Here is a 22,846-nt window from a genome sequence, read left to right as displayed (position 1 = left end):
TTGCTGTGAGCTAGGCTGACGCCACGGCACTCACTCTAGCCTGGGCAACAAAGTGAGACTGTCTTAAAAAAAAGAGAAAAGTTACAAAAGAAATACAAAGAATTCCCCTGTATACTTTACCAGTTCCAATAATATTAACATCTTTGCTTGAAACAATGATTACTGTGGTCGTTGAATTTCAAGCCCAGACTAAGAAACAAAAAAAGATCAAATGTTGTCTTTTAAATTTATTTATGTCTATATTTTGTCAGTCTTACTCATTCTTTTTTTTTTTTTTTTTTTCTTTTTGAGACAGAGTCTTGCTTTGTCGCCTAGGCTAGAGTGAGTGCTGTGGTGTCAGCCTAACTCACAGCAACCTCAAACTCTTGGGCTCAAGCAATCCTCCTGCCTCAGCCTCCCGAGTAGCTGGGACTACAGGCATGTGCCACCATGCCCGGCTAATTTTTCCTATATATATTAGTTGGCCAATTAATTTCTTTCTATTTATAGTAGAGACAGGGGTCTCGCTCTTACTCAGGCTGGTTTCGAACTCCTGACCTCAAGCAATCCACCCGCCTCGGCCTCCCAGAGTGCTAGGATTACAGACGTGAGTCCCCGCGCCTGGCCTTTACTCATTCTTTTAAAAAATTTTTCTTTATGCCAAGTCTGTCAGAGACTAAGAGACTACTCATTCTTATAGGCAAATTTATGAAATTCTACTACTATTGTACTAGAATATAATCTCCAAGAAAATATGGCCTTTGTCTGTTTTGTTCACTACTATATACTCAGCATTTATTTATTTATTTTAGAGACAGGGTTTCACTCTCCGGCCCAGGCTGGGGTGCCATGGCCCAGTCATAGCTCACTGTAATTTTGAACTCCTGGGCTCAAGCAATCCTCTTGCCTCAGCCTCTCGAGTAGCTGGGACTATAGGTATATACCATCACTCCTGGCTAATTTTAAAATTATTTTTTGTAGAGACAAAGGTCTTACTATATTGCCCAGGCTGGTCTTGAACTCCTGGCCTCAAGTGATCCTCCCACCTCAGCCCCCTAAAGTGTTGAGTTTATAGGCATGAGCCACCTTGCCCAGCCTACCAAGCATTCAGCACAATGAATATTTCTTGAATTAGTGAATGTATTTTGAATGAAGAAATAATAAGTTTGGCAAAGGATCTTTGTTTTGCCTTTAGAAAATGCAGAATATGTTAATCTTAATACTAAGAACATTAATTTGGCAAGAACTCATTATAAATAAAGAAAAGGATAAAATGGTTTTTTTGTAAGGCATATTTTTGGATAAAATATTATTCTGAAATAATGTCATTTTTAAGATTTTTTTTTGAGACAGAGTCTCACTCTGTTGCCTTAGGTAGAATGCTGTGGCGTCAGCCTAGCTCCCAGCAACCTCAAAGTCCTGGGCTCAAGCGATCCTCCTGCCTCAGCCTCCCGAGTAGCTGGGACTACAGGTGCACACCACAATGCCTGGCTAATTTTTCTATTTTTAATAGAGATGAGGTCTCGCTCTTGATCAGACTGGTCTCGAACTCCTGCCTTGGCCTCCCAGAGTGCTAGGATTATAGGCATGAGCCAATACACCTGACTGCAGAATATTTTTATTCTGAAAAGAATGTTGTCTTAGGAAGAGAGAGCTCAGGAGTTATATTGAAATGCTACAACCATGCAAAACTTTTAATTTTTTCTTATTATGTTCTCAGTTCAACTACATTTATATGAAGCAATGTGTAGAAAGTAGTCCTATAGTGCCTATTCAGCAGGAATGGCTGGATCACATGTTAATGCTGATACCTGAGTCTTTAAAAGAAGGGAAAAAAAGAGAAGAACTCATCGAAAGTCTCATAAATGAGGTATCAAGTGACTTTGAAAGCAGCATGAAGAGATATTTGGGTAAGTAGCATTTAATACATGCCAAACTTGTTTTCACCTCAATTGAATCAAAAGTAGAAATAAGCAAAGTGAATAATGAACACTCTATATTTAAACTATATTAGATATGATTTTTATTTAAAGTTTTTATTTTAAGCCTATAATCTAGTAAAAGTCTTTGTAACTTAAGGGCACTTTGGGGGTTTTTTTGGGGTGTTTATTAGCTAATACATTTGTGATTTTTTTTTTTTTTTTTTTTTTTAGATTGGATCTCAGTCCGTTGCCCAGGCTAGAGTACAGAGCACAATGGTGTTTTCATAGCTTACTGCAACCTCAAACTTCTGGTCTGAAGTCATCTTCCTGCCTCTTGAGTTCAAGACCATCCTGGGCAACATAGGGAGACCTTCGTCGCTATAAAAAATAAAAAATTACATTAGCCAGGAGTGGTAGCATGCCCCCTGTAGTCTCAGCTGCTTGGGAAGCTAAGGCAGGAGGATCACTTGAGCCCAGGAGTTCAAGATTGCAGTGAGCTATGGCTCACCACTGTTCTCCAGCCTTGGCGACAGAGTGAGTCCCCGCCTCTGAAAAAAAAGTTAGAAACTTTGATATGAATAGGTCTTACAAAGATTTTTAAGAAGCATTAATGCATACATGTATTTTAGTGCAGAGTGTTCTTGTGAAACCGCCAGTTAAATGGCTTGAAGATGAAGGAGGACCTTTACCTGAATCCCCTGTGTGAGTAAATTACTTTAAAAACAGTACTTCATATAGTTTTTGATACAGAATAAAAATAAACTGATCTTTTGTTCAAGTCTACAACTGTGAAGCTCAAAGGTATTTTGAACACATTTAAAAAATAGTAGTATTGTTTTTTTCTCCAAAGGTATCTTTGCAATGTTTGTCTAAGTTTTGTATATGTAATTAGGTGGATTTTTATGAATGTACAGCTCAACTTGGACTTGAGTAAGCTTTGGTGTGTGCCAGACAGAGTTTTCCATTCTTCTCCCATTCCTCAAGAGTGTGTTCTTTCATCTCTACCTGGGATAACTGAGCCAGAGCACAATGGAATTTAACAGGGCATTCAGGCCTGACCCATCAGTCTGCCTTACCCACAAATTATTTGTTCTCTCTGAAGATAATGCACTTTTGAAATCTTAATGTGTTTTTATTAAATGTATGTATCCCAAGGCTCCTGTTGCTGACCAGTTCTCTCTTCTCAATCTCCAGTTTTCTCACTTTAATACTAATTCCATGTATAAACATTATTTCCAAAAATTGAGGGTGTCTTGTTTTAATCATGTCTGATATGATGTTTTGCTTTTCCAGAGGCCTAGATTATTCTAATCCCTGGCATTCTAGCTATGTGCAAGCAAGAAATCAAATATTATCTAATTTGCACATTGTTCATCCAACTATGAAAGTGTTACTGGACCTTGGTTATACAACATTTGCTAAAACAGTTTTGCTGGATTTAACAGGAATTAGGTAAAAATCCTATATTTATTAACATTTAAAATTTGAATGTCTCCTTACTTGAGTCTATATATATATATATATTTTTTTTTTTTTTTTTTTTTTTTTTTTGAGACAGAGTCTCGCTTTGTTGCCCAGGCTAGAGTGAGTGCCGTGGCGTCAGCCTAGCTCACAGCAACCTCAAACTCCTGAGCTCAAGCCATCCTCCTGTCTCAGCCTCCCGAGTAGCTGGGACTACAGGCATGCGCCACCATGCCCGGCTAATTTTTTCTATATATATTAGTTGGCCAATTAATTTCTTTCTATTTATAGTAGAGACAGAGTCTCGCTCTTGCTCAGGCTGGTTTCGAACTCCTGACCTCAAGCAATCCGCCCATCTCGGCCTCCCAGAGTGCTAGGATTACAGGCGTGAGCCACCGCGCCCGGCCGAGTCTATATTTTTGACTGTAATTTTCTAAACTGATTCATAAATCTTCAAAACTTTTCTTTTCTTTCTTTCTTTCTTTCTTTCTTTCTTTCTTTCTTTCTTTCTTTCTTTCTTTCTTTCTTTCTTTCTTTCTTTCTTTCTTTCCTTTTTTTTTTTTTTTTTTTTTGAGACAGAGTCTCACTTTGTTGCCTGGGCTAGAGTGCTGTAACATCAGCCAAGCTCACAGCAACCACAAACTCCTGGGCTCAAGCAATCCTTCTGCCTCAGCCTCCCAAGTAGCTGGGACTACAGGCATTCGTCACCATGCCCGGCTAATTTTTTCTCTATATCTATTTTTAGTTGTCCAACTGATTTCTTTCTATTTTTAGTAGAGACGGGGTTTCACTCTTGCTCAGGCTGGTCTCGAACTCCTGACCTCAAGCAATCCTCCTGCCTTGGCCTCCCAGAGTGCTAGGATTACAGGCGCGAGCCACCATGCCTGGCTAAAACTTTTCTTCAGGTTTTAGAATTTAAAAAATTTATCTTACTTGTTTCAACAATTATGTATCAAGACCAATATCTAGGCCAAGCGTGGTGGCTCGTGCCTGTAATCCTAGCATTCTGGGAGGCTGAGGTAGGCAGAGCATTTGAGCTCAGGAGTTCGAGACAAGCCTGAGCAAGAGCGAGACCCTGTCTCTACTAAAAAATAGAAAGAAATTAGCTGGACAACTAAAAAAAATATATACGCAAAATATTAGCTGGGCATGGTGGCGCATGCCTGTAGTCCCAGCTACTCGGGAGGCCAAGGCACGAGGACTGCTTGAGCCCAGGAGTTTGAGGTTGCTGTGAGCTAGGCTGACGCCACGGCACTCTAGCCTGGCAACAGATGGAGACTCTGTCTCATTAAAAAAAAAACCCAAAAACCAATATCTATCATTTGCTTCAAATCATTTTTCTTTTTTTCATAAATAGAGCTAAAGGCCCAATTGATTGTGAATCACTGAAAACTGATCTATCAATACAAGCTAGAAAGGCAGAAGAGAAGATAATGAATACATGGTATCCTAAGGTTATAAGTATCTTTACCAAGAAAGAGGCACTAGAAGGCATTAAACCTGAAAAATTGGATGCATTTTATAACTGTGTTTCCACACTTATGTCAAATCAGGTAATAAGTTTTACATATATTAAATGATAATATTATCAGAATTAGTTTAGTATTTTTTTTGTCTTTTTTAAGAAGTCTTCTTATAACAGATAGTTCAGTATTTTAAATACAATTTTATTTAAACATAGTGCTAAGTAGTATTTTGAAATAAATTAAGAAAAATATTTCTACTGTAATCTTATTTAAATAAGTTTAGCAGAAAAACACTGATTTTCTGAAGCAATCTGAAATGGGACGAATGTCTCCAAGTATGTGTCAATATTATGAGTGATTAGTTGGCTCATGCCAAGGCTATAAGCTAATTGTAGCTTTTTGGAGTTATGTTAACAAAACAACTATCCTAGTAGTAACATATTTTTAAACTTATTAAATTCCAAGTTGATTAATTCTCATATTGTTTTCTGTAAAATCTTGGTAAGATGTTATTTTTTTTTATTTTTATATATTTTTTTGAGACAGAATCTCACTCTGTTGCCCAGGCTAGAGTGAGTGCCGTGGCATCAGCCCAGCTCACAGCAACCTCAAACTCCTGAGCTCAAGCAATCCTCCTGTCTCAGCCTCCTGAGTAGCTGGGACTACAGGCATGTGCCACCATGCCTGGCTAATTTTTCTAAATATTTTTAGTTGGCCAATTAATTTCTTTCTATTTTTAGTAGAGGTGGAGTCTCACTCTTGCTCAGACTGGTCCCAAACTCCTGACCTCAAGCAGTCCGCCTGCCTCAGCCTCCCAGAGTGCTAGGATTACAGGCGTGAGCCACCGTGTCTGGCCCTATGATGTTATGTATCGGAGGCTGGGCCTGGTGGCTCACTCCTGTAATTCTAGCTCTCTGGGAGGCTGAGGAGGGAGGTTTGCTCGAGCTCAGGAGTTTGAGACCACCCTGAGCAAAAGTGAGATCCTGTCTCTAAAAAAAAAAAAAAAAAAAAAAAATATGTTATTGATCATCTTTAATAGAGAAATAGAGACAAATAGAAAATATTAATTTTATGCAATTATATTTATGGTCTCCTTAAATTTTTATAATTGTACACATACAATTCTAAAAAAATAATTTTGAATAAAAACTTTCCATTTTGGTAAAGATCTCTAATGATTCCATGAACTTTGCCTTACATGTTTAAAAGGGTAATATATATATTTAATATCTAGTATGTAAAATTATAACTCATATAATACATGGTTTCCTTTATACTTTTAACCTCTTAAGAGGACTATGATTATTTGGTACAAGTAAAAGATGAGGAAGGAACATCTTAAAGATCATTTAGATCCTTGTTTGTGGGCTGGGCTAAATATCCAACAGTTGGTTCTACATAAGAAAGCATTATTCATACTTTAGGAACTCACTGTGCATGTTGCTAAGTTCCAGTGGTTTCACCTTTACCTAGTATGTGCTGGAAATCTGGCTCTTCAGAGAAAAAAACCTCCCTCATTTGTAGTGTTTGCCAATTTCTGTAGTGTAAACATTCCCGCCAAATGGATTTTAAGCTTCTAAGGGTTTAACAACTGGTTCACAAAATTCTTGAACATTTAACAGTTGGCTCTTGAGAGAATAGGAGCTAGCTGCAGCACGCCATTGCATATTACCCCAGTACGAACTTAGCTTCAGCCATCAGGCTACCCCACCTCTGGTCTTCACCATATTGTTTAGTCTTTTGGAATATTTTCTGTACCAAGGACAGAATTGCTAAAGAATGGGAAAAATTCTGAGTTGCCATTTTAAAATTGTTGATATTCTATTAAAAATTAAGGTTTGCATATATTGTTGTATTTATTGTGTTAGACTACATTTATTAACAACATATTGTGCTGAATAAAGATAATTTTAAAGATTAAATGGATTGATAGAATGACTTAATTAGAGAGCTATAATCAGCTATAGACAATTATAATCAGTTCACTGATTTTAGATAAGGGTTGAATTTATACTTTTAAAGTAATAGTAATTTATGATATCATACAGTTAAAGGATCTTTTGAGGAGAACTGTAGAAGGATTTGTAAAACTCTTTGACGCACAAGATCAACAAGGTCTGCCAATATTTAAGATGGAATTGACATTTGATGATGATAAAATGGAATTTTATCCTACTGTTCAGGATTTGGAAGATGTTGTTTTGGGTGTGGTAGAGCGAATAACTGAAGCTCTGCAGGTATTTCATCATCGTTACCCATTAGGTTTCATTATATGGCTTTTTTTCAGACTTAAGTTATTTGAGTCAAATCTTTATAAAGTGTATAAGTACATAAAATGGTACAACTCTTTGTTTTATTTTCCTCCCTCAAGTTACTTTAAATTAGAAGGTGTTTTCTCTTTGAAAAATCTCCTAACTAGAGATGACATTTTCCTTCTTAGAACTTTTCTTGTAATAATGGATTGATATTTTTGTGTAAATCTAATTTCCTCTACTGAGTTGTGAGCTTCTTAAGAACAAGATCCAATTCATATTTGTTCTTTCTACTATAATCACTTTGGTATTACTTAATAAATATTTCTTTTTTTTTTTTTTTTTTGAGACGGAGTCTCACTGGGTTGCCCAGGCTAGAGGTGCCTTGGCATCAGCCTAGCTCACAGCAACCTCAAACTCCTGGGGTCAAGCAATCCTCCTGCCTCAGCCTCCCAAGTAGCTGGAACTACAGGCATGCACTACCATGCCCAGCTAATTTTTTGTATATATATTTTTAGTTGGTCAATTAATTTCTTTCTATTTTTAGTAGAGACTTGGTCTCGCTCAGGCTGGTTTTGAACTCCTGACCTTGAGCAATCTGCCCACCTCGGCCTCCCAGAGTGCTAGGATTACAGGCATGAGCCACCGCGCCCGGCCCAAACTATGCAATTTTAAATAATTATTTTGCATCAAGTTATTTTTTCTTAGACAGTTGAAGTCTGAAAAGAATGTTTTAAAACATTATGGTTATAAGATCTTCATTTAGATTAATTGCACAGTTAGATATTTATTGTATATATTATTATTTTTATTTGTGTTAGAATGTCCAAACGATACCTTCTTGGCTATCAGGAACTTCAACACCTGTAAATCTTGACACAGAGCTTCCTGAACATGTGTTACAGTGGGCTGTCAGTGCACTGAAAGTGGCAGTACATCAGAACTTAGAAGGTGCAAGAAGGCATTATGAGACCTACGGTATATATAATGTATATAATATTATACCTTTTTTCGATCATTTTATTTTTATGAGAATTTGGTCAGATATTTTGTTGTCTAGGGCTGTCATGGAAGAGCACAGAGATTCAGATGTGAGCATGGGCATGGCTTTGGGCAGAGTCAAAGATTGAACCCAAGAAATTTTGTTGTCTGGTCCAAAGGGTGAATGTTAACTGGAGCAGGATAATAAAGTAAAAAGGTAGAAAAAAGAGAGGTTGGAATAAGAAGAGGAGATGTTAGAATAAAGTCAAAAGGTAGAAAGAAGAGATTTAGAATAAATCAAGGGTTAAAGAAAGGTAATTTCTGGGAATAGTTTTGTAGAGCCTGCAGCTCAATTTTATTGTTCTATAGTCCACCCAAGTGTGGGCGAGGTCAGGATGGATAGTTTGTTATTTGACATGCTATTAAACAAAATCTATTAAGTGAAATATCCGTGCCTCTAAGTCATTTTAAGAGCCTCAAATATCCTATTACCTTTATTTTAAAATATCTATATTTAGCTTGGTTTGCTTGCTAAATGTTTTATTTTATTCTACCTATTTTCTTAAAATATAGTAAACCATGTATGTGAATACTCTATTAATAATAATACTTAATTGAGTTACTCCATTCCATGATCATATAAAAAAGTACTACCTTTTAAAAAGTACTATTAATATTTTAATTAATTATTTTTCAGTTGAAAAATATAATTGGCTCCTTGATGGGACTGCAGTTGAGATGATAGAGACTTTTCAAGCAGAAGATCATACTTTTGATGAATATACAGAGGTAAGTGGTAATTCTGTTTTTTATTAATGCTTTTGCCTTTTTTTTTTTTTTTGAGACAGAGTCTCACTTTGTTGTCCAGGCTAGAGTGAGTGCCATGGCGTCAGCCTAGCTCACAGCAACCTCAAACTCCTGGGCTTGAGCGATCCTCCTGCCTCAGCCTCCCAAGTAGCTGGGACTACAGGCATGTGCCACCATGCCCAGCTAATTTTTTATATATATATCAGTTGGCCAATTAATTTCTTTCTATTTATAGTAGAGACGGGGTCTCGCTCTTGCTCAGGCTGGTTTTGAACTCCTGACCTTGAGCAATCCGCCCGCCTCGGCCTCCCAAGAGCTAGGATTACAGGCGTGAGCCACAGCGCCCGGCCAAAAAATTAGGATTTTTTATTCTAGAAAATAAATGCTTAAATTAAATAGAATTTCTTATTCAAAACTTCATTTTAGTAAAATTCATTGACTCACTTCAGAATTTCTGCAGTCATCTATTTACTCATTCATTGATTCAATAAAAATTTCCTCATCACATTCAGATACCTAGCAAGATGTTGATGATGTGAAAATAAATGATATATAAATGCTGTCCTTTAGGAGTTCATATTTGCCCTGGAAACCTAACAGAGAAATAACAACTATAATATATTGAGATATGTACTGGAATGGAGATATAGACAAAATGTTGTGGAAACACAGAAAGAGAATGATTGCTTTTACTTTGGGAAATTGGTGAAGGGTTCATGAAAAACATGAAAAGTGAGCCAGGCTTTGAAGTAGGTATTTATAGGTAGAGAAGTGAGGGAATATAGCATAAACGAAGACCAAAAGTGTTCCAAGATGTTCAGAGAACATCAAATAAACCAAAATAGCTAAAGAATAGGTAACAGGAATATGGTAAATGGCGGATTTAGAATATGATGAAGTTGGAAATATTTGTTGGAGCGACATGGGAAAATCCTGTGGTATCTTTGGTCAAGTGTTTATACTTCATTTTGAAGGTTTTTAGCCATGGTAGTAACATATTTGGATCTGAGTTTTAGAAAGATAATTCTGGTAGCCGGGGGTGGGGGTGGGGGAGGAGGGAAAACAATAGAATGAGAAAGTCTACCTCGTTAAGGGACCTTATTCTGTTCATTAAGACTAGGCTTATTATTTCTTCATCTTCGTCCTTTATGTTGACTGTTTAGATTTTATTTTTAATGTGCAATTTATAAATTTTAATTTTTCTAATATTTTATTATGAAAAAAATTTTTTTTTTTTTTTGAGACAGAGTCTTGCTTTGTTGCCCAGGCTAGAGTGAGTGCCATGGCATCAGCCTAGCTCACAGCAACCTCAAACTCCTGGGCTCAAGCAATCCTCCTGCCTCAGCCTCCCAAGTAGCTGGGATTACAGGCATGTGCCACCATGCCCGGCTAATTTTTTCTATATATATATATTAGTTGACCAATTAATTTCTTTCTATTTATAGTAGAGATGGGGTCTCGCTCTTGCTCAGACTGGTTTCGAACTCCTGACCTGGAGCAATCCTCCCACCTCAGCATCCCAGAGTGCTAGGATTACAGGTGTGAGCCACCACGCTCGGCCTATTATGAAAATTTTAAACATACAGAGAAGTTGAAGGGATTTTACAAAGCACACCACTTAGATTCTAGCATTTTACTATATTTGCTTAATCACATATTAATTCATTTCTTTTTTCTTTTATTAATTTAAAGGACAATTAAATTTAAAAGTCAACTTTATTGAGTTTTAGTTTACCTATAATAAAATTCACCTTTTTTTTTTTTTGAGACAGAGTCTCACTCTGTTGCTCAAGCTAGAGTGCCATGGTGTCAGCCTCGCTCACAGCAACCTCAAACTCCTGGGCTCAAGCAATCCTCCTGCCTCAGCCTCCGAGTAGCTAGGACTACAGGCATGCGCCACCATGCCCGGCTAATTTTTTCCATATATATTAGTTGGCCAATTAATTTCTTTCCATTTATAGTAGAGACAGGGTCTTGCTCTTGCTCAGGCTGGTTTTGAACTCCTGACCTCGAGTGATCCACCCGCCTCGGCCTCCCAGAGTGCTAGGATTACAGGCGGGAGCCACCTCGCCGGCCGATTATCAGTCTTTTTAACGCCAGCTATTCTACTATGTGTATGTTGGTATCTCAGTGTGGTTTTAATTTGCGTTTCCCTGATGACTGATGATGTTTAGCATCTTTTAGTGTGTCACTTTCCATTTGTATATCTTTAAAAAGAATAAAGTGTCTGTTTTAATAGTTTATAGATTTTAAATTTGATTTTTGTATTTTATTGCTGAGCTGTAATGAATGTTATAATGGATTATTGAGCCATAATGGATAATGGATTTTATTGGGCTATATTATTATAATAATTCTTATTGAGTTTTGAGTTCTTTTTTTAAATTTTATTTTAAACTTTTATTATCAAAACCACACCCAAGAAGCCTTGAAGGCAAGTGGACTCCAAATTTTGAGTTCTTTTTTTTTTTTTGAGACAGAGTCTCGCTTTGTTGTCCAGGCTAGAGTGAGTGCCGTGGCCTCAGCCTAGCTCACAGCAACCTCAAACTCCTGGGCTCGAGAGATCCTTCTGCCTCAGCCTCCCGATAGCTGGGACTACAGGCATGCGCCACCATGCCCGGCTAATTTTTTTATATACATATCAGTTGGCCAATTAATTTCTTTCTATTTATAGTAGAGACGGGGTCTCGCTCTTGCTCAGGCTGGTTTTGAACTCCTGACCTTGAGCAATCCGCCCGCCTCGGCCTCCCAGAGAGCTAGGATTACAGGCGTGAGCCACCGCGCCCGGCCCTTTTTTTTTTTTTTTTTTTTTTTGAGACAGTCTCATTCTGTTGCCCGAGGTAGAGTGCCGTGGTGTCAGCCTAGCTCACAGCAACCTCAAACTCCTGGGCTCAAGCGATCCTCCTGCCTCAGCCTCCCAAGTAGCTGGGACTACAGGCATGCACCACCATGCCCGGCTAATGATTTTTTCTAGATATTTTTAGTTGGCCAATGAATTTCTTTCTATTTTTAGTAGAGGCAGTGTCTCACTCTTGCTCAGGCTGGTTTTGAACTCCTGACCTTGAGCGATCCTCCCGCCTCCCAAAGTGCTAGGATTACAGGCATGAGCCACCTCGCCAGGCCCTAATTTTGAATTCTTTATGTATTCTGGGTAAAATATGTTTTGTACATATACTTTCTCCCAGTTTATGCCTTGACTTTTAATTTTTGTAACAATGTCTTTCAAAGAGTAGACATTTTAAATTATAATTAATACCAGTCTATCAATTTTTTCTTTTTTTTTCTTTTTGTTGTTCCATAGAGTTTACCAACATACAACTTTTTCTTTTAAGGTTCATACTTTTTGTGTCCTGAGAAATCTTTTCTTACTCCGTGATCATAAAGATTGGCCCCTATGTTTTTTTTTCTAGACGTTCTATAGTTGTAGCTTTCACATTTAGATCTATGACATGACCTATCATAAATTAACTTTTTTTTTTTTTTTTTTGAGACAAGAGTCTCACTGTGTTGTCTGGGCTACAGTTCCGTGGCATCAGCCTAACTCACAGCAACCTCAAACTCCTGGGCTCAGCAATCCTCCTGCCTCAGCCTCCCAGAATCCTGGGATTATAGGCGTGAGCCACCTCGCCCGGCCCATAAATTAACTTTTATGTATGATGTGGGATATGGGTCATGGTTCAAAATTTTTTTCCCGGCCCATAAATTAACTTTTATGTATGATGTGGGATATGGGTCATGGTTCAAAATTTTTTTCATGTGGATATCCAGCTATTCCAGAATCATTTATTGAAAATATTATCTTTTCTCCATTAAATTATCTTGACATCTTTGTTGAAAATCAATTGATTTTATATTTATAGGTCTATTTCTGGATTCTCTGTTCTTTTTCATTAATTATTATATCTATTCTTTTGCCAGTTCCATAGTCTTGCTTTCTGTAGTTTATTGGTAAGTTTTAAAATCAGGGAGTGTAAGTTCTCCAATTTTATTCTTTTTCAAAATCATTTTGGCTATTCTAGGTACTCTGTTTTTCCATATGAATTTCAAAATTAGCCTGTCAATTTCTTTTTTTTTTTTTTTTTTTTTTTTTTTTTTTTTTTTTTAGGGGGGCCAAACCACGTGGCTTTATTATACACTCGTGGACGAGGTTCTGGGGCCCCAAGAGCGGGGGGCCCCGGAAGTCGCCAAGCCTGTCAATTTCTAAAGAAGCTAGCCAGGATTTTGGTTAGGGTTTCATTGACTCTTTGAATGAATTTGCCATGTTAAAATTGAATCTTTTTTTTTTTGTTTTTTTGAGACAGAGTCTCACTTTGTTGTCCAGGCTAGAGTGAGTGCCGTGGCGTCAGCCTAGCTCACAGCAACCTCAAACTCCTGGGCTCAAGCAATCCTCCTGCCTCAGCCTCCCGAGTAGCTGGGATTACAGGCATGAGCCACCATGCCTGGCTAATTTCTTCTATATATATTAGTTGGCCAATTAATTTCTTTCTATTTATAGTAGAGACAGGGTCTCACTCTTGCTCAGGCTGGTTTCGAACTCCTGACCTCGAGGGATCCGCCTGCCTCGGCCTCCCAGAGAGCTAGGATTACAGGTGTGAGCCACCGCGCCCGGCCTGAATCTTTCAATATATGACCATAGTATGTATTTCAATTTATTTGGACCTTTTTAAATTTCTTTCAACAATGTAGTTGTAGTTTTCATTGTACAGGTCTTGCAAATATTTTCCTAAATCCATAGTGGGTGTGATGGTGGGTGCCTGTAATCCCAGCTACCTGGGTGGCTGAGGCTGGAAGATCGCTTGAGCTCAGGAGTTGGAGACCAGCCTGAGCAACAGAGTGAAACTCCTATATCAAAAAGAAAAAAAAAAGTTTCAAATTTACTTGACTTTTTTTGTGAATGGTATTATTATTATTTTTATTTCAGCATATTATGGGGGTACAAATTTTAAGGTTTCAAATAATGCCCTTGCCCCCCTCCCCCTGGTATTGTTTTTAATAGCAATTTTGATTTGTATTCCTAGTATATAAAAATATAATTACTTTTTGTATATTGATCCTGTATCTTGAAACCATGCTAAACTCATTTATTGGTTCTAAGAGCCCCGTTTTAAAAGATTCCTTAGGATTTTATATATATATATGTAATATATATATTACATATATATATATAATCTGCAAAGATAGTTTTACTTTTTCCTTTCCTGTCTGAATGCTTTTTGCTTCATTGCTCACTGTGCTGTGCTGAGTAGGATTACCTGTATAGTGTTGCATGGCAGCAGTGACAGAGGGCATCCTTGCCTTGTTTATGATCTTATAGGAAACACATTCAGATTTTCATCATTAAATGCATTAAATATAAGTTTTTGGTAGATGCTCTCTATGGGTTGATGAAATTCCTTTCTATTCTAAGTTTGCAAACAGGTTATATCATGGATAGGGTGTTGAATTTTGTCAAGTACTTTTCTTGCATATATTGAGTTAATCATATGAGTTTTTTCTTTTTTTTCTGTTAATATTTTGAATTACATTTATTGATGTTCAAATATTAATCCAATGTTGCTTTTGGGGTAATTTGGGTTTACTCAAATTACCCCAAAATTTAGTGGCTTAAAAATAACAAACTTTATTATCTCACAGTATCTGTGGGTCAGGAATCCAGACTTGGATTAGCTGGATGCCTGTGGCTCAGGGTCTCTCATAAGGTTACAGTCAAGCTGTCAGCTGGGGCTGTGATCTCAAATGAAGGTTTGATAGTGGGCTGAATTATGCTTCTAAGTTTACATAAGTGGTCAGTGATCGGATTCAATTTTCTACAGGCTGTTGAAGTTCTGCTTCTGGATTCATGGACATTTAGGATTATTATGTGTTCTTGATGAACATCCTTTATTATTATTAAATGTCATTTTAATCCCTGATAATAGTCCTATTCTGAAGTCTTTTTCTGATACTAATACTCTCTGGCTTTCATTTAAAAGCATCTTTATTGAGATGTAACTTACATACCATACAATTAATTCATTTAAAATATAATTCAATGTTTTAAAGTATATTTATGGGGTTACATAATTTTCATCACAATCTGATTTAAAAATATTTCATCCCCCTTTGGTAACCCCATACCTTGTAGCTGTCATTCCCTATCCCTACCCCAAACCCTAAACACTGCTGATCTGTTTTCTGTCTCTATATATTTGTGTATTATGGACATTTTATACAAATGGAATAAAAAAGTATGTGGTCTGTTGGGGCTGGCACTCTTTGACTCAGCATAATATTTTCAAGGTTCATTCATGTTGTATCATGTATCAGTACATCATTCCTTTTAATGGCTGAACAATATTCCATTTTATGAATATGCCACATTAATGTATTCATTCATCAGTTGATGGGTATTGGGTTGTTTTCTATGTTTTCACTATCATGAATGATACACTATAAATATTCATGTCCAAGTTTTTGTGGGACATATGTTTTCATTTCTCTTGAGTCTATACCTAGTATTGGAATTGCTGGATTGTATAGTTACTACACGTAACTATACAATTTTTTTTGTTTTGGAGACAGAGTCTTGCTCTGTTGCCCGGGCTAGAGTGCCGTGGCGTCAGCCTAGCTCACAGCAATCTCAAACTCCTGGGCTCAAGCAATCCTCCTGCCTCAGCCTCCTGAGTAGCTGGGACTATAGGCATGTGCCACCATGCCCATCTAATTTTTCTATATATTTTTAGTTGTCCAGCTAATTTCTTTCTGTTTTTTAGTAGAGGTGGGGTCTTGCTCTTACTCAGGCTGGTCTTGAACTCCTGACCTTGAGCAATCCTCCCTCCTCGGCCTCCCAAAGTGCAAGGATTACAGGCGAGAGCCACCACGCCCGGCCTCTACATGTTTAACATATTGAAGAATCGCCAAACTGTGCTCTAAAGCCACTTTACATTCTCAACAGTAATGCTGAAAGTTTTAATTGCTTCACACCCTTGCCAATACTTGTTATTATCTGTCTTTTTTATTATAGTGATCTCAGTATCAGTGATCTAGCTTTTTTTGCTTAGTGTTTTTATGTTATATTTTTCCATATTTTTACTTTTAATTTGTGTCTTTATACTTACAGTGGGTTTCTTGTAGACAACATATAGTGTCTATACTACACTACATTACATACAGTGTCTGGTGTTTGTACTGTTTGGACCATTTTTATTTAATGTGATTATTGACATGGTTGGATTTATTTAATTAATTAATTTATTTTTTATTTCGGCATATTATGGGGTTACAGATTTTAAGGTTTCAATAAATGCCCATTTCCCCCCTCCCCCCACAAGTATGAGTCTCCAGCATGAACATCCCCCAGATGGTGCACATCTCACTCATTATGTATGTATATACCCACCCCCCTCCCCCTTGCCCAATACCCTATTACTGTAGTACCTATGTGACCACTTAGGTGCTGCTCAGTTAAAACCAATTTGCTGGTGAGTATATGTGGTGCTTGTTTTTCCATTCTTGGGAAACTTCACTTAATAGTATGGGTTCCAGCTCTAACCAGGAAAATATAAGATGTGCAATATCACCATTGTTTCTTAGAGCTGAACACTACTCCATGGTATACATATACCACATTTTATTAATCCATTCTTGGATTGATGGGCACTTGGGCTGTTTCCACAGCCTTGCAATTATGAATTGTGCTGCTATAAACATTCGAGTGCAGGTGTCTTTTTTGTAGAGTGTCATTGGATCTTTTGGGTAGATGCCCAGCAATGGGATTGCTGGATCAAATGGTAGATTCACTTGTATCACTTTAAGGTATCTCCATATTGCTTTCCACAGAGGTTGAACTAGTTTGCAGTCCCACCGGCAGTGTAGGAGTATTCCTCTCTCTCCGCATCCACGCCAGCATTTATTGTTCGGAGATTTTTTGATAAAGGCCATTCTCACTGGGGTTAAATGATATCTCATTGTGGTTTTGATTTGCATTTCCCTGATGATTAGAGATGTTGAGCATTTTCTCATATGTTTGTTGGCCATTCTTTTGTCTTCTTTAGAGAAGTTTCTGTTCAAGTCCTTTGCCCACTTCTTAATAGGGTTATTTGATTTTTTCTTCCTGATTTTCGTGAGTTCTAAGAATATTCTAGTTATCAGTCCCTTATCGGATGCATAGGATGCAAAAATTTTGTCCCATTCTGTAGGTTGTCTTACTTTCATGACTGTTTCTTTGGCTGTACAGAAGCTTTTTAGTTTGATCATGTCCCATTTATTTATTTTTGTTGCTGCTGTGATTGCCTTTGGGACTTCTTCATAAACTCTTTGCCTAGGCCGATGTCTAGGAGAGTGTTTCCAACTTTTTCCTCTAGAATTCTAATAGTTTCATACCTTAGGTTTAAGTCTGTTATCCAGCGTGAGTTGATTTTTGTGAGAGGTGAAAGGTGTGGGTCCTGTTTTAGCCTTCTACAGGTGGCTATCCAGTTTTCCCAGCACCATTTATTGAAAAGGGATTCTTTTCCCCAGCGTATGTTTTTGTCTGCTTTGTCAAAGATTAGATGGCTATATGAGGATGGTTTTATATCAGGATTTTCAGATCTGTTCCACTGGTCAATATTCCTATTTTTGTGCCAATACCATATTGATTTAATTACTACAGCTTTGTAGTATAGTTTGATATCTGGGATATTAATGCCTCCCATTTTGTTTTTGTTGCCTAGAATTGCTTTTGATATTCGGGGTCTTCTTTGGTTCCATACGAAGCGTAAGATTATTTTTTCTATATCTGTGAAGAATGCTGATGGGATTTTAATAGGTATTGCATTGAATCTGTAGATCAGTTTGGGTAGTATAGACATTTTAATGATGTTGAGTCTGCCGATCCACGAGCATGGTATGGATTTTCATCTGTTTACATTCTCTGCTATTTCCTTCCTCAGTGTTTCATAGTTCTCCCTGTAGAGGTCTTTTACCTCCTTGGTTAAGTATATTCCTAGGTACTTTAATTTCTTTGTTGCTATTGTGAAGGGAATTGAGTCTTTGATTTGGTTCTCAATTTGATTGTTGGCGTATATGAATGCCTCTGATTACTGTGTATTGATTTTGTATCCTGAGACTTTACTAAATTCATTGATCAGTTCCAGGAGTTTCTTGGTTGAATCTTTGGGGTTTTCTAGATATAATATCATATCATCAGCAAACAGTGAAAGTTTGATCTCTTCTGCCCCTATTTGGATACCTTTAATTCCACTTTCCTGTCTGATTGCTGTAGCCAAGACTTCCAGCAATATATTGAACAGAAGTGGAGATAGTGGGCAGCCTTGTCTGGTTCCAGTTCTAAGTGGGAATGATTTCAATTTTTCCCCATTCAGTATAATGTTGGCTATGGGTCTGTCATATATGGCTTGTATCATTTTTAGGTATGTCCCTTCTATGCGTATTTTCTTAAGTGTTCATATCATGAAAGGGTGTTGAATTTTGTCAAAAGCTTTTTCTGCATCTGTTGAAAGAATCATGTGGTCTTTGTTTTTGCTTCTGTTTATGTGGCGAATTGCATTTATAGATTTACGTATGTTGAACCATCCCTGCATTCCTGGGATGAAGCCCACTTGGTCGTGATGGATTATTTTTTTGATAAGCGTCTGGATTCGGTTAGCTAAGATTTTGTTGAAAATTTTTGCATCTATATTCATTAGGGATATTGGTCTGTAGTTTTCATTTTTTGTTGTATCCTTTCCTGGTTTTGGTATCAGAGTAATATTTGCTTCATAAAAGGTGTCGGGGAGGTTTCCGTTCTTCTCGATGTTGTGGAATAGTTTCTGCAAGATAGGTACTAGTTCTTCTTTGTAAGTGTGGTCATATTTGGGTGTGAAACCATCTGGACCGGGACTTTTCTTTTTAGGGAAATTTTTAATTGCTTTTTCTATTTCAGCTGTTGAGATTGGTCTGTTCAGGGAATCTGTTTCTTCCTGGTTGAGCCTAGGGAGGCTGTGTGTTTCTAGAGATTTGTCCATTTCCTCCACATTTTCCAGTTTGTGTGCATAAAGATATTTGTATTATACAAAAATTATATCTTGTATCTCTTTGGGATTAGTTGTGCTATCTCCTTTTTTGTTCCTGATGGAGCTTATTAGAGATTTCTCTTTTCTGCTTTCTGCTTTTCGTTAGCTTAGCCAGTGGTGTGTCAATTTTGTTTATTTTTTCAAAGAACCAACTTTTTGTTTTATTAATCTCCTGAATAGCTTCCCTGTTTTCAATTTCATTTAGTTCTGATTTGATCTTGTTGATTTCACTTCTGCTGCTCGGTTTGGGGTTGGTCTGGTCTTTTTCCAGCTCTTTGAGTCGTTTCGTTAGATTGTCTATTTGTGATCTTTTTGTCTTTTCGTTATAGGCATTTATGGAGATAAACTTTCTTCTCAGAACTGCTTTAGCTGTGTCCCAGAGGATTTGATAACTTGTCTCTCCATTGTCGTTTTCTTCATAGAATTTTTTTATTTCCATCTTGATTTCTTCATTTATGAAGTAATCATTTAGTAGGAGGTTGTTTAATTTTCATGTTTTTGTGTAGAAATGTGAGTTTCTGTTAGGGTTGATTTCTACTTTTATTCCACTGTGATCTGAGAAGTTACATGGTATGATTTCTATTTTTTTAAATTTTTTGAGATTTACTTTGTGTCCTAGGATATGGTCAATCTTAGAGAATGTCCCATGAGCTGATGAGAAGAACGTATATTCAGTGGATTTGGGGTAGAATGTCCTGTAGATGTCAGTCAGACCCAATTGGTCCAGGGTTTTGTTTAAGTCCATTATTTCTTTATTAATTTTCTGTTTGGAAGATCTGTCTTGTGCCATCAGTGGGGTGTTGAAATCTCTGGTGATTATAGAGTTGCTACTAATTCATTTGCTTAGATCCAGTAAGGTTTGCTTTATGAAACTGGGTGCACCTAAGTTGGGTGCATATATATTTGAAATTGTTATCTCTTCTTGTTGTACTGTGCCCTTCACCTTTATATAATGACCCTCTTTGTCTTTCACTACTTTTGTTGGTTTAAAAACTAAATCGTCTGAAATTAGAATTGCCACGCCAGCCTTCTTTTGGCTTCCACTTGCCTGGAATACTGATCTCCACCCTTTCACTTTTAGTCTATATGTATCCTTTCAGGTTAGATGTGTTTCCTGAAGACAGCATATACTTGGCCTGTATTTTCTTATCCATTCAGCCAGCCTATGTCTCTTGAGTGGAGAGTTTAAGCCATTCACATTTATTGAGAGAACTGATAGGTAAGGTAGATTACTGTTCATTCTGTTGAATTGGATGTTGTTGCTTTGATTTCTCTCTTGAGCCATTGTAATATCTGGCCTTTAATCTTTGGGTTTGGGTTGTTTTTATATTCGTGAGTTTTTATTATGGTGTTCCATGCGTAACATTGTTTTGAGTACTTCTTGTAGGGCTGGTCTTGTCTTGGTGAATTCACTGAGACTTTGCTTGTCTGAGAATGTCTTTATTTCTCCTTCATATATGAAGCTTCGTTTTGCAGGGAATAAGATTCTAGGCTGGGCATTGTTTTGTTTCAGAAGAGTAAGAATGGGGCCCTAGTCTCTCCTTGCTTGTAAAGTCTCATTAGAGAAGTCTGGTGTTATTTGAATTGGCTTTCCCTTGTATGTCACTTGCTTCTTTCATCTTATAGCTCTTAGAAGGGCCTCTTTAGTTGATATTTTGGTCAGTCTGATGACTCCATGTCCTGACGTCTTCTTGTTTGCATTGAATCTCCCAGGGGTCCTCTGAGCTTCTTGAACTTGTATATCGAAATTTTGAGCAAGGCCTGGGAAATTTTCCTCTATTATATCTTCGAATAGCTTGTCCAACCCTTGAGTGTTGTCTTCTTCCCCTTCTGGTAACCCTATGACCTTCACATTAGGTTTCTTCACATAATCCCACATCTCTTGTAGGCTTTGCTCTTTTCTCTTGTTTCTCTGCTCTATCTCTGTGACGGTTTTATTTAGTTGGAGGGTGTTATCTTCAAGCTCTGAGATTCTTTCTTCTGTTTGATCTACCCTGTTCTTGAGACTTTCCATTGTATTTTGTAGCTCCCTGAATTGATTCTTCATTTCCATGAGTTCGGTTAAACTTTTCTTCATTGTGTCTATTTCTTTAGTGAACTTTTTTTCTAGGTCCTGGAGGCTTTTTGTGGTTTCTTTGTGTTGGTTATTGAGTTGTTGTTGCAGGTCGGTGAGTGTTCTTATGATCAACATACGAAATTCCTCTTCTGTCATTTTGGTTGCTTGATTTTGGTTGGTGTCTGTTTCTAGGGGGCTGGTGCTCCTCTTTGGGGATGTGTTTTCCATTTGGTTCTCCATATTTCCTGAGTTCCTTCGCTGATTTCTTCCCATGTCGATCAGCTGTTGTTTCCTTCCTTTAGGTTTTTGTTTGGGTATTCACACGCCTTGTTTAGTTTCTGAGCCGTTAGGTGGTGTGTGTGGATGAGATTTGACCACTCCCTGTATGATGAGTCAGTGGGTGCCGTGAAAAGGCTGTGCAGGATGCCGTCCCTGTCAGTAGGTGTCGCTTGCTTGGAGGAACAGGCTATGCTCTTGTTTTTATGTCCTGTTATCAGCTCTTGTTCTGGGCAGAGCTGGGTTGGGTAAGCCTGCCCTCAGGCACCACCAATGTCGTTAGCAGGGGTCAAAGTTCTGTTCTCTTCTTCCAGGAAAAGCTGTCAGGGCGGGGCTGGAATGGCCCCGTTCTGCCAGGAAGTTTGTGTGTTGGGGTGGGGCTGTCTGAGACCCGCAGTCTGGAGCGGACCTGGCTTCTTTCCACCCTCCCCAACTCTGCGGCTACTCCTGGGCCTCTGCCAGCAGGCCAGACCTCACGCCACCAGGCCTCCCTGGACAGTGATGCCAGCGGGGAGGTTCCCTGTGCAGGAACACCACCTTGGCTGGGCGTACTGCCTCCTTTTCGGAGTTGGGTTGCCCTCTGGGACGCTGATCTGCCCCTGAATGCAGACACACCTCAGTAGGCTGTTCACGTATATCCCTTCTGTGCCTCGGGCAATGCTAGACCTCGGTGCATGGGATCTGGTCTGCAGGTCCGACCTCTGGGTCCCAGAGTTCAAACTGTATCCCCACCAGGGAGAGGATTTCCGGTCCCAATTCACCCACAGGGAGCCGAAGCTGGGTCTATGTCTCTCAGCCTGTGAGTCGGCACCGTTCTCCTGGGAACACCGTGCCAGCAGCACCTGTGAGGGCTGGCGGGTAGGGAGCTCACAGTCTGACTAAGTTCCCCTTAGTCAGCTGTAGGGCCCCAAAAGGGAAGGTCCCGTTCCCTGGAGGTGCCTCCGGCTGGTGGCTGTATTGTCTCTCTGGGCAGCCGCGGGTAGGGTCGGTGGAGGGGGGGAGGAGGCAATATGGTGCCTGCCGCGCGGCTCGGGTCTGTGCACACGGAGGTTCCCGGAGGGAATTGGGAAACTGCTGCCGCGTTGCTACAGGCTCACCGCTAGCTGGCAGCGGCCGTCTCTGGACTGGTGTCCACACGTCTCTCCATCCGCTGGGGAGCCCACCAGCAGTCCCAGATGCAGGGGAGGGGAAGCGGCAAATTCACCTACCCTTCCCGCTGGTCTCCGGGCTGCTCCGGTGGTCTCAGCTTCCAGTTCTCCTCCGCAGCCTCCTCCTGTGGAGTCTCCCGGGGTCTCAGGTAACCCTCCTTCCAGCCCTCGTCTGCTGTATGCTCGTCTTCTTGCTTCTTTTTTCTAATTTCTGCTAGAATCTGTCTTTTCTGAAGAGACACTCTGTCTGGCGGTGTTTCTAGTCCGCCATCTTGATCTCTGGCCTCTCGACATGGTTGGATTTAAACTACCATCTTGCTCTTTGTTTCCTATTCATTTCATTTGTTAATTTCTTTTGCGCATATAGGAGGGGAATTGCTGTGTCATGTGGTAACTCTATGCTTAATTGTTTGGGGAACTGTGAGTCTGCTGTGCCATTTTATATTTCTACCAGCAATATGTGAGGG

The 22,846-nt window shown here is 38.7% G+C and overlaps 1 protein-coding gene across 1 annotated transcript in view; it reads left to right on the top strand.

Annotated features, from left to right (window-relative positions):
- DNAH12 (dynein axonemal heavy chain 12) overlaps positions 1–22,846 on the top strand; it is a 211,024-nt gene that overhangs the window by 8,721 nt on the left and 179,457 nt on the right. The window contains exons 6-12 of the mRNA XM_076008843.1: positions 1,700–1,889; positions 2,531–2,603; positions 3,195–3,353; positions 4,720–4,915; positions 6,877–7,065; positions 7,902–8,058; positions 8,759–8,850. Of these exons, the coding sequence (XP_075864958.1) occupies positions 1,700–1,889; positions 2,531–2,603; positions 3,195–3,353; positions 4,720–4,915; positions 6,877–7,065; positions 7,902–8,058; positions 8,759–8,850 (1,056 nt within the window). The remainder of the gene's footprint in view (positions 1–1,699; positions 1,890–2,530; positions 2,604–3,194; positions 3,354–4,719; positions 4,916–6,876; positions 7,066–7,901; positions 8,059–8,758; positions 8,851–22,846) is intronic.

This window comes from Microcebus murinus, chromosome 1 (assembly GCF_040939455.1).
Source record: "Microcebus murinus isolate Inina chromosome 1, M.murinus_Inina_mat1.0, whole genome shotgun sequence".
Taxonomy (NCBI): Eukaryota; Metazoa; Chordata; class Mammalia; order Primates; family Cheirogaleidae; genus Microcebus; species Microcebus murinus.
Note: the sequence above shows the minus strand (reverse complement) of the source record. Positions and strands in the feature narration are given on the sequence as shown.